This window comes from Amphiprion ocellaris, chromosome 16, assembly GCF_022539595.1.
Source record: "Amphiprion ocellaris isolate individual 3 ecotype Okinawa chromosome 16, ASM2253959v1, whole genome shotgun sequence".
NCBI classification, from domain to species: Eukaryota; Metazoa; Chordata; class Actinopteri; family Pomacentridae; genus Amphiprion; species Amphiprion ocellaris.
In genome coordinates this window covers 28927685-28939988 of record NC_072781.1, presented here as the reverse complement: position 1 = coordinate 28939988, position 12304 = coordinate 28927685, and the positions used below count along the sequence as shown (strand labels likewise).

The 12304-nt window shown below is 37.1% G+C and overlaps 1 protein-coding gene across 1 annotated transcript in view; it reads left to right on the top strand.

The window, feature by feature from the left end:
- The first annotated feature begins 8863 nt into the window (after positions 1-8863).
- The window catches only part of slc30a6 (solute carrier family 30 member 6), a 94378-nt gene continuing 90937 nt past the window's right edge, over positions 8864-12304 (top strand). Inside the window, exons 1-3 of the mRNA XM_023286775.3 lie at positions 8864-9063; positions 9619-9665; positions 11802-11888. Coding sequence (XP_023142543.2) covers positions 8880-9063; positions 9619-9665; positions 11802-11888 — 318 coding nt within the window. The 5' untranslated portion in view covers positions 8864-8879. The remainder of the gene's footprint in view (positions 9064-9618; positions 9666-11801; positions 11889-12304) is intronic.

Sequence of the window (12304 nt, the reverse complement as noted above, 5' to 3'; positions counted from 1 at the left end):
TCATGTGTGGGTCTAAATAGCCAAAAAGTGTGATCTTTTATTGAATTCACTTTATTCTACATGTCTCATTGAACAAGTTGCCAGAAATGAAGAATTTGCACCAGATTTTGAAAAAAAATTAAATAAAATCAAAGTTCCTTGTTGCAACAAAATGCAGCCATTTATCAGAGTTGGAAACTATAAAACTTTTAATGATTTCCAATTTTCTGATGGTCTGCGAATGCACCATGTGTGATTCTATCAGGAAAAATAACCAAAAAACATGGTATATTATATAGTTTTTAATCAAAAACATTTTATTCTACATGTCCTGTTACAAAAAAATAAATCCCAAAATGACACCACTTATCAGTGTTGGAAACTATAAAATAGAGGGAGTTGCCAGATTTCCAACTTTCTGGTGGTCTGTGAATGTATCAGGCGTAGGTGTAAATAACCAAAAAAATGTAATATTTTATTGAACTCACTTTATTCTACATGTCTCGTTCAGCGAGTCGACAAAAATGGACAATTTGCACCAGATTCAGCAAAATAAATAAAATTAAAAAGTCTGAGCTCTTTGTTGCTGAACTGAGAAGTACCATGATGGACTAACGTGAGAACAACAGTCAAAAATTAACCAAATCTCAGCTTAAAATTATTATAATTCACCACAGTCACTTTATTCTACATGAATGGTTTTAAATTTGCCAAAAATTTAGACTGACTTATTAATCTCCAGAGGGAAATTGTGTAAACACATGCACCACCCAGGAACTGAACCCAGGTCACAAGAATAGGAATCATGCATGATACCACTACACCAGCTGCTGTTTTGCACCAGATTCTAGAAAAAAAATAAAAATTATGCTCTCCTTAGTACAACTAAGAAGCCATGACTGACTCTGCTGAGAACAACTATTGAAACTACTGATAAATGACACTATTGAAGGTTTTCAGGTTGAACTGCAGGCAGTGTTTCCACAGAGAGACTGAAAGGAAAATCAAAGCTACTGGATCAATAAAATAAATGCAGCATGGCTTAAAAACAGTGGACAGAGGAGCAAGTTGTTGGAGATACATTCAGCATGGTGAAACATCTTTCTACAGCTGATGAGCAGACGTTGTAAAAACATAATACTTACTGTTTCCAGTACTGGTGAATCCTGTGGGCACTTGGAGAAACGTTGAGGACGATTTACGGCTTTCTAACTGTGTCACTCTGCTCAGAAGACATCTGAGTTCTCTTCATGGTTGTTCTCTTCTCATAGAGGTGCAGGAATTTAGTTTGCAGTGAAAAATGAGCCTGGATGTGACAGGAGCAAAGAAACAGCCAGTTTATGGTTCAGGAGCAGCAGCACTTACCTTATTTCTTCTTCATTAATTCTGCTTTTCTTCGAGCAGCTTCTTGATGAAAAATCTTAGAGAGAAGATTTGAAATCTCACTTCCTCAGGAGGTCGGTGGTGAAATACGAACTGAAACTTCCAGTTGTGTAAGTGCTTGTAGTTTCCCTCAAGGTATAGGAAAAAATGTTCCAAAAGTTCCTCGTTTTTTTGAGGACCCCCACATACATATAAAGTATACTAAAATGACATCAACTGACATCAGGGCCTTGAAAAAGCCGCCCTACGTTTCCCATGATGCAAACTGATGCCAAAGTTCTTCAAATATTTCACTTTGGACACTTAATTTCTCAACTTTCTGTTCATTGTCGATGTAAGCCGCCATACAATGCCTGCTGGTAGCGTCACTTCCATCATTCTCATTTGCAAAATGTTGGAGTCAAAGTTACTTTATGTAAACCAGGGACGTCGTGGATGACTTCTCATATCTGAAAACTCTTGAAAACATTTTAAACTAACCACTGTGGCTCTAAATTGAAGACAGATTGAGCAGCTGCATGTCTTATTTATCGCCAACAGCATCAATATCTGTCTGTAAATTCTGCATTTCATGCTGCTTCCTCCTCACCTTCTGCTATACTGAAAGTTCCCTTCAGTAAAGAAAACAACAACAAGCTCTGAGCAGCAACTTAAAAATATCAGGTTTTGCAACAGATTTAGATCATGTAGTAGTTTAGACCCAGAATTATCCTTTTAAATGACAGTTCTCACCTTCCTGCTTGCACCAAAATTGTTCCTCTGTCACTAATCTACAAGTTCTATTAATGTATTTTAAAAAAAAGTTAATCTAATGTTTGAATTGTGTTTTAAGGATATTTCTCATTTCAAATAATGTTCCTTTGAGGTTATATGTTAACTAAGACAAAATGTTTTAATCTGAACATTCACAGGATGTTTGGAGGATGTTGTCCCATTATGTTCCATGGTAACAAAGAAATAAAGTTTTTGTAATGTTTTTAGGATGTTATTGAGGCCTCAGATGACAGAATGATTTTCATATAATGTTCCTGTAATGGGATTTATTAACACAGGTAGTTGTCTGATGGCCTGAAATAGAACATTTTATGTTGTTTTTACTGAGACACTATTTACATTTTACTGTTTTACTTTATTTTCTTTTTTTTTTTTTAAACTACATGTTTTTTTTATGGCCAATCTCATTATAAACTGTATAACGACAATAAAGCACATTCTATTCTATTCTATTCTGTTTGTTTTCAGTATCTGTTGATTTCATATTGACAGTATCAAACAGAATTTTGTTGTACGATGACAACAAAATGATTTGATTGATTTCGACTCCTGTTTTTCATACAATGCTGCCATTGAATACATTTCCCAGTGCATAAAAATGTGATCTTATCTGTAATTATTGTAGGTGTTTTAAGGCTTTATGTACACTATTTTTAAATGTTAAACAGAGTTAGTACTTAATTCTAGATCATAAAGAGAGACATTATATTAAAAAAATGTAATTTGCAGATAACTACAGTACATGCTAATTAAAGCTTTTTATGGCAACACAATACTGTAAAAACAGGTTATTAATGGTAAGTGTAGTTACAGTATTTAACAGTAAACCTCATATTTTTCTGTATAGCACTGCATCATTTAATATAAATTAACTGTTCAAATAAATTACTATAGTAACACTGTAAAATACTGCAAAGAAAAAAAATAGCCCCGACAACTGCTAGTATTTCACAGTAAACCTCACTGTTTGCAGCAAAATGTAGCTTAAGAAAAGTACAGTAATCAACTATCTAAACAAACTGTAACACTGTAAAAATATTGTAAAATAAACCACAATCACAGCAGCTGTTATTTTACGGGAGAATGCTTTTACATTGTGAGAACACCAGTGATAAATTCAGTTAAATTCAATTAGATTTTTACCTCACATAGTTAGATAAAGTTCTTACAAATTAGTTTACAGAGAAAACAACTGATGTGTTTTCAGTTAGAGCTGCTCTGGTTGGTTAAAGTTCTGCAGGGACTCTTGGGGTCGGCATGCAGGCCGCTACTTACAGCGACTGAGGCAGTATTTTTGTTTAGACTCAAATGAGGGGGAGGCAGAAAAATGATTTATGTCAGCAGGAATGTTGGTGGGCAGATGGAGGAGGAGAAACTCTGCTCTGAGCCTGAGGCTGAACCAACCGGTGGAGGTTATCTGAGGAGAACCAGGCGGAGCTGAAGGTACTAAAACTGACTGCAGCAGAGCCTACGTTGCAATAAATTACTGGAAAAATACTGCCAAATTCTACCGCTAGAGTAAAATTTTTTCCAAAATACAGCTAAAAATTTATAGAATTTAAAATTTTAATATTCTATGTATACTGCATTTTGATCCTTCTTTTAAAAATGCATGGTGCTATTACAAAGGTGTGAGAGAAACGTCTTTTGGTTCCTCTGTATGTCCTGGATATACAGAGAAATTGACAATAAGAATCTTCTATTCTATTCTAAAAACTGTAAAATCTGATGCTTTCTGGAGCCAAAAAGAAGAATGACCAAGTTAACAACAGGCTGCTGTAAAATCCAACAGTATAAATTGAACAAAACACTTTTTTTCACAACAGTTCACGAAGTTCTGCATAGACGAGTAACTTCAGGAAGTTAGGAATATTCTTGATAACTTCAATTCTGCCACACTGATCCCCTTCATAAACTCATATGTGAGAACAGATTTCCAAAGTTATCAGCCCTCCTCTAAAACATTGTTTGTCTGTGAATGACTTCAAGCAAACACTAATCCTGTGTGATTATTCTGGAATAAACAAACTCAGATACAGAGTTAAACACAGGACCAGAAGTTCAGTGTCTTTAATGACAAGCAGAACAAAGACAATCTGGCAAAAGATGAAGGAAAACATGGAAGTTTCTATAAAAAACAACAGCAAGAGAAGCTACAGAGGTAAACAGGAGAACTGGAACGATAAGACAGGTGAGTATCATGAAATAAAACTGAAAATCAGTTTAAGTAATGACTTTTAACTCAAATAATCTACTCTGTAAAACAGGAAATGTTCCAGTTTTTGGTGTAACGACATGAATGATGTTTAACAACTGGGAACCTGCAAAATAAACACAATGAGATCTGCAGTTTTACAGTTCAGTCATCTTCCTCTGGTCTCCTCCTGTGTAGTCAGCATTTAGCTTGTTTCCTCCATAACTGTACAAAAGGCAAAGAGAAGAAGTGAAAGCGACTGCAGAGATACTTAGTTGTAGGAAAGCCTTTTGACACGACCACAAGCTCGATTCCAGTTTCATTTAAACTTAGCAGGAATGCTAATCCTAAACACACCACTAGAGGGTGCTCTGCCAGTTTAACAACACCCCCTTGCAATATCTCAGAAGAATAACACTCATAACTGTATCATCTCTAAAAAAAAAAACGGCATTATTTCTATGAAGACAGTAGAATATTTCCTCTTATGAACAATGCTTTAATTTGCACATTGATCTGAATCAGAAATACATGTTACTGTGACAAAGTCCATGAAATTTAAGGCTGTCTTCCTCTAGTTTTACCATTGGAGGCTCCTATAAGACCAGTTTGGATCAGGCAGCTTTAGATGCCTCTCACCAACTTTGTAGATACTTTAGGTAGCTTTCCATACAGCTTGTTGTTTATCATGTGGTCTCTCAAAGAGATATTCAGGGTCCACAATCTCCTGTATGGGCTATCGAGTGATTTTTCCTCAGCATCTGTAAGCGTCCAAACATTGCATCCGTACAATAGAACTGATTGTACTGTTGCAATGAAGAGACAGATTTTGACATCTTGACTGATGACCAATTCGTTGCATGCTTTCCTTACTAATGCTAATCTGACCTTGATGTCTCACGTTGAAGAGCTTTTCCATGATCCCAGGTGCATGAAGTCCTCAACTCACCAAATCAGTTCTGCTTTCCTGGCGATTAGCCGTTTGTCTGTGTCAACATTAGATGACACAGCCTCAGTCTTTATATATAAAACAACACTTGCACCAGAATTTTCGACCCTGTTGAGCAATTCCTGATGTTGTGTAATTTCCTCAGTAATCAGGACTATGTCATGTGCAAAGATGAGATCTGTAATGACAACTGGTGCAACTCGCCTGCTTCTCCTTCTCCTTCACTGGTCCAGCACCTTTAAGATCTTGTAAATCTTCACAGTTAAAGGGTTGTTTTTCGGTTAGGGTAACCATAACCCTCTCAAAGGCAACCTCAGACTTTTCGGCTCCGAGTTCTTTGTTTAAAACTCATACGGTCTTTACCTTCTAACTATGTGAAGTACTATGAGCTGATCTACACTGCTGTTCAAAAGTTTGGGGTCACCCAGGCAATTCCATGTTTTCCATGCAAACTCACACTTTTATCCATGTGCTAACATAACTGCACAAGGGTTTTCTAATCATCACTGAGCCTTTAAACACCATTAGCTAACACAATGTAGCATTAGAACACAGGAGTGATGGTTGCTGGAAATGTTCCTCTGTACCACTATGGAGATATTCCATTAAAAATCAGCTGTTTCCAGCTAGAATAGTCATTTACCACATTAACAACGTCTACACTGGATTTATCATTCATTTAATGTTATCTTCATTGAAAAAAAATGCTTTTCTTTCGAAAATAAGGACATATCTAAGTGACCCCAAACTTTTGAACGTTAGTGTATGTTATGAATTGGTGCTGTATAAATAAAGTTCAATTGAAAACTGTTCCCAGTGAGAGTCCTCGATGGAGCCACATGCATCTTTAAACTTTTCATCCACAGACACACTTTAAAAATAACGATCATCACTGTTGCTGTAAATGCTGATTTTGTGTTTAGATTAACAGATGTGGCAGGAAGCAGATCCAGAGTCTGTGAACCACATGGAAATCAAACATCCACTTTTCAGTCTGAGCAGCTTCCTTCATGAAACAAAAAATCTGCCTGTCGGACTTGTTCTTTTTTTAAAATCTTTTTTCATTCTCCTCTTATACAAACGATTCCAATTTTATGATCTTTGCTCTCTCGTCCTCAGACATCTCTTTTTACCCTCCTGTCTGCACATCTGACAGTGATCATTGTGGCATCTATCAAAATGTGTACAGAGAAAACCTTCACCATGGCAAAACATGTCACCATAAGTGCTTCTCTTTGAGGACCTGCCATACTCAGTAAATATACAGCATACGCACATCTGGAACCAAGACAACGAGTACAAATATGCTTTTGTGTCCTTAAGTGCATTTAGCCAAGGTCCATTTCAGTATTCTAGGGAAACGCCACCTAAATTTAACTTTACTGAATACTCGTGAACATAACTGACTCTTTCTTAACACCAGAAATCACAGATATAAGTTTGAACGTAAGAAGTCTGGAGCTGTTCCATAAACAGTGAATGGAAGACTGAGTTTATGGACTCAGGAAGTATTTGTTGTCTTTTTTAAATACCCAGATGAGTTAGATTTTTTTGCAGTGTTCTCATTTCTAAAGCAGAACATGAACTCTCAGAACATCTCCCTGGAGTGTCTTTTGCAATATGACATTTGGAACATTTCCAGACCTTATCTGAAGACATTTCAAATTAGATTTTGAACATTCTGGTTTTAATTTGGAGGAGTTGTTGAAGATAACAAATATTTTTGGAGTCTCTTAGGCTTCAGGAGTAAAGCATATGAATTCAGAAAGTTGGCAAAATTTTGCTTTATATCAAATTCATAGGTGGGAATTATGAATATGTTGTACATGAAAAAATTCTGTGCAAATATGTATTTTTCCACATATACAAGAATAATATAGATAATAATCTGTGCAGTACTAATACTCTCAGTATTTCTGTTCATGACAGAATCTGTGCAATACCACTGAAATACTGTTATTTCTTGTACTTAGGTATATTTTCATAGATTTTTTGCTTTTGTGCTGATATTCCTGAAATGTTTGCATTATCTTTGCTGCTGGATCACTGCAAATTCCCCCACTGTGGGATTAATGAAGGCTTATTGTAGCTTATCCCTGCTATCACTGCTGTATATTCAATGGGATCAAAAAGTTCAGAGACTGTTTCGTGGATGATGAGTCAGGATGTCATGAGGCACCATGCTGTCAACATCGGGACCCGTGATAAATATGTTTTTGCAACTTCTCAAAGGTGTGCATTCACAGTTTCTCCCTGGATCTCAAACTGGTGCATGAAACGAACTTCACATTCTGCATCAGTCCACAGAGTGGAACAAATCTGAACAAACACAATCAAAGAGTTTATAATACACACACACACACACACACACACACACACACACACACACACACACACACACACACACACTCTATAGGGCCTCTCAGTCATAATACTCACATTTTCACGCTTGAATCCGTCACGCTTCTGCTTTTCTTTCATCCTCTTGAATTACATGAATGAATTTTAAACCCCGCTGACTTGTTCTGTCTCATCTGCATTTACAGATTTTAACGTTTCTCAGCTCTTGCCAGCAACATTCCTCATTCTCATTTAGCAAACACGCCATTCACTGGACTGTCATGGATACTCGCATATAATTAAAGAGCAGCTGTAACTGAGGATTTTTTTCAATTATTAATGCTGGAGGTGAAACACTTTGTTTTCCAATATTCAGTACATACTCAACGATGTAAAATTTGAAAAAAAAAATAGACGACTAAGTTGTATAGAAGACAAATAAAGCTAGCAAACATTCACTTATTGACATTGTTGCTTACAAAATGAATATTCTGTTGATTTCTGTTATTTGATTTTCAATTTTGTAAGCTTCTTTTTGTTGCATGTTGTTTACTTTTTTGTCTTTTCTTTAAAATTATTTTCTAATCGTTTTTACTTTGAAACCTTAAAACTACTTTGTGTATTTGTGTATACATTTTTCCATTGTGTAAGAAAAACATGACTTTATTTGCTACTCCATCATGCACAATCCATGTGTGCGTTGCAGTACCCAATACCATTCTACCATACTGAATAACATATCAGAAAAAGATTTAGAACCTTCCAGAACATATTATGTAAAATGCAGTGTGCTTAAAATACTTGGATGTCCTATTGTATTTGGTCGGATTTGCAATAAGCAAACTAGAATGCATTTCTAGCCATTGTGACCCACAATTCTGTGCATGTATCATGGTGTGTATAAACAAATTTAAGCTACCAAGTAGTAGGTATTAACTGTATGCACACTGCATGAAAGAATGTGTACTTTGTGAAATAAACTGTAATATATACTTAAAGTATTTTTAAAATTATTAATAACATGGAAGATAACCCATTAATTGACCTTAACAAAGGTTCAAAATGTAATCCAGTGTTTAAAATCTTGGCATCAATGGTGCTCCATACCGGAAGTTTGGGTTTGAATAAAGTATAGATCTGTAAATCATGTGAACGGTCTATCAAACTGTAGTTTCACTGTGTGACGATATACAGATCTGCGGACTGACGCATGCGCAGAGCGGTCAAATCGAAGGGGCTTCTGGGTCCAGGAAGTTCAAAATGGCGATGGACGGAATGATGTCCACGTCTTCGGCTCTGTCTTACCACAATGCCGGGGACTTCTACCCCAGAAAGTTCGGCCCGAAGCCGGACGTGGTTCCGTCCGGGGTGACGGAGCGGAAGGTGGGTCCGCTGGACAAGCCGGACATGGTGTCGGTGGATGTCATCAACATCAAGGATGCAGGTTTGTTTTGCTAACAGGCTAACGGCTAACTACACGTATTCAAACGGGCGTCCGAGCTAACAGCTGATCCTCAGTTTGGGTTTGAACTTTGGCGCAGTTTTACGGTTTATTCCGCTGTTTATTACTGTAAATACCGGCGGGCACGAGTCAGCTCAGAGCTCCCGGTGCTCCGTGTGTCCTCCGGGGCACTTCTATGTTGTTTGTTGGCTGTGTTTAGCTAATCTGCTCGCAGTGAATCAAACAGTTGGAGCAGCTAAAATGAACAAAAACGTTAAAACAGTAGTTAATTTTAAACTGTACCGCACATATGAGGGCAGTCCGGTTCAAGAGTTGTTTCCTGGTTTAAAGTTTGTGTGTTTTCTGTGAACATACCATTTAAACAAGTGCAAACTCATGTGAATAGAATGTTAATATTACTGCTAGAATTAACAGAACTGAAAAGATAGGGCAAACAATGTAGTAAACTGGAATTATCTTTTGTGCAAAGAGCTGGAAAAATGCCCTTTTACATTTACTTCTGTTCAGCCTGGCAGTGATGTGTGTTTTTGTCCACAGACGTCCCGATGCACAGGAAGAAGCATGAACACGACACCTACGTCTTGGTGAGTGTCCTCTGATTTTACTGGGTTTCAGAGTGGAACAATGTAGTTTATCATTTTATCTTTTGTCTTTTCACCAACCAGTAGTGCTTTTAATGCTGAATTGTCCTATTGGAATGGAACTTGACGATGGAGGACGGTTCAGAGCTTCAGCTGTTGAGGCACATTAGGGAAGCATTGCTTAAACCTCAATGTGTCATGCGCACTGAAATGTAACTGAAAGTTAAAGAGTCCCTTTGGAGACCTGAGTTTTTGTGAGCAGCACGCCAGCTGACTGTGGAAAGTCTCATCTTAATAAATGGAAATCTTAGATTTAAACACACTGTTGAGGTTTCGCACAGCGATACATTAAACAAGCAAGTTTCTACAGTTGTTCTGCAGCACAACAGATATGCTTTGCATCCAAATTTATATCCATTTTCAGGGCTCCAGACTAACTTTTTCTCTGGTGTGTGACCGACTTTCTCATTTGGTCGCACCTCCCAACTTGTCAAAAGGCAAAACACATCACTTGCTGAACATCTGCTTATCAATAGAAACCACATTTTCAGATGTTCCCTAAATGCCCCATATTGTAGGCTGCGGTGCTCAGTCAGGTGTGCGACCAAAAATTACCTTGAAAAAAGCAGAGTAGGGCATTTTAATGTCAGATTTGTTCTGGATGGAACCGAGGAATTTTTTTCTATGAGCGGGAAAAACAGTGCATGTAGGTTTTCACGAGAAGACCGCATTTTGAAGCGTAAATACCAGAGTAGATAGTGTTCATGTAATGGAGCAAAGCTAAAACCATTATTGTGATTAATGTTCATTTAATTTGCAGCCCAGCCATTGTATGTGAATGAGTTGCTTTTTTCCTTCACGGTTCAGTATCTTCCTAAGCACATATTTTTTCTAATTTCTAAGTCATACAGTATCCCACCTGCATGATATCTCAACTGCATCTTATGGTGAGATGCATGTAAAAAAACAAAACAAAAACAAAGCTAAAGTTTTGTAATAATTTTTTTTTCTCTTCATATAAAGGCACATTTGTAAAATCTGCAAGCATTATCATATCATCACATGGATAGAATGGACTGTTCTGACAAAAATAAGGGCAACATGTATGTCTTGTCCTTCTGAGGACCAAGTTATTAGTTAAGTTAGTTAAATTTAAGAAAATGAAATTACCCTGAACTAAGGTGACACATGTGGGTGTCTCACCTTAATTTTTTCTCCCCGGAAATCATGTGCAGATGTTTAAAAAAATTTTTTTTCTGCCGGTTATACCACACCACACCACTTGGTGGCAGTATAGGACAAACTTTACCTCCTTCTCCGCTCTACAGTCACCAGCCCAATGAACCTGACTGTACTTGAGTTCTTCTAATTGTAATCCCTGACAGCTATACAGAGTTGCTTTCTGTGTTCCTAAACTTGTATCATATTTTGTCCTTTAGCTTGAAGTAATGAATTGCTTTTGGAGGATGAATATGTTAGGCACCTCATTTTATATACTGTTGATTGAATGTTTTCAAGTTCAAAAGTGTGTTGTGCGTTTTGTAGTAACCACACAAGTCAAGGGAAAATGTCGATTTGTCATATGTAGCTTTCTTCCCAGTTTGTCAAATGAATGAATGTTTTGATGTCAGACATGTGGAAAAAGAAGCCATAAAAACATTCAAACATCAAAAAAACAAAATAAAATAAAACAAAGCAAAAAATAATAACCCAACAAATCTGAAAAGGAGTAGGACGCTCCTATCCCTTCTCCATCTCGACCATCAGTCACTCAGTTCCCACTCCCATAGTTATTTATATACATATTTACAAACAAAATAGAAAATAAATAATATCAATAAACAAATATTACATCATCAGTCATATGCTCGTGTCAAAGCCTCTCCTCCTTCCTGTACCTCGTGAAAACCATATTTTTGTCTTGGTTCTTTAAAATAGAAAATACTTCAAGCTAACAGACAAAATCCAATATTCTCCTTCAAAAACATCAATTTCAACAAAGGAGTTTTCTTTTTATAATCTTGTGTTAACAAACGTGTCAGGTAGAAAACATCTGCAAACCATTTTCATTCAGCAAATACCTTTTATATACTCATGTTAAAAGTTGTTGTAACTCTTTATTATGTTGTCTATTTTTAGGGCACCATTCATCCCTTCAGGAAGACGCACAGATCCATCTTTGGGAAACTCCTACAAGAATTCAGACTGGTCGCCTCAGACAGACGGGTAAGAAAACTCACACTTTCTCTCCTTTAAGATTAGTAACTATCTGTGTCCTCTCTGGTATTTTTGGCTTCATTTTTTCATCATCTCTTGGTCATCATCATCATCATCACGGCCTCGTCTCGGTTTTTTACTCAGTCGTGGAATCCTCGCTTTAAAATCCCATTATGCTGTAAACGGGTTAGACACTGTGTCTCGTACATGGAGTTTGACCCAAACACCTCCAGTAATCCTGTTTTCCTGGTAGGTCACCGTGTTCCAATGAAAGCAGCAGGGATGAAACCGTAAAAACACCTTCAGCCCAGAGCTGAACGCTGCTGCACTTAGTTTGATCTGCCGTCGTGGGCAGCTTCCCCACTGTAATCTGGATTTCTGCAGGGTCTGTGTCAAAGTGTCACCTCTTACCTGTTGACTTCTCA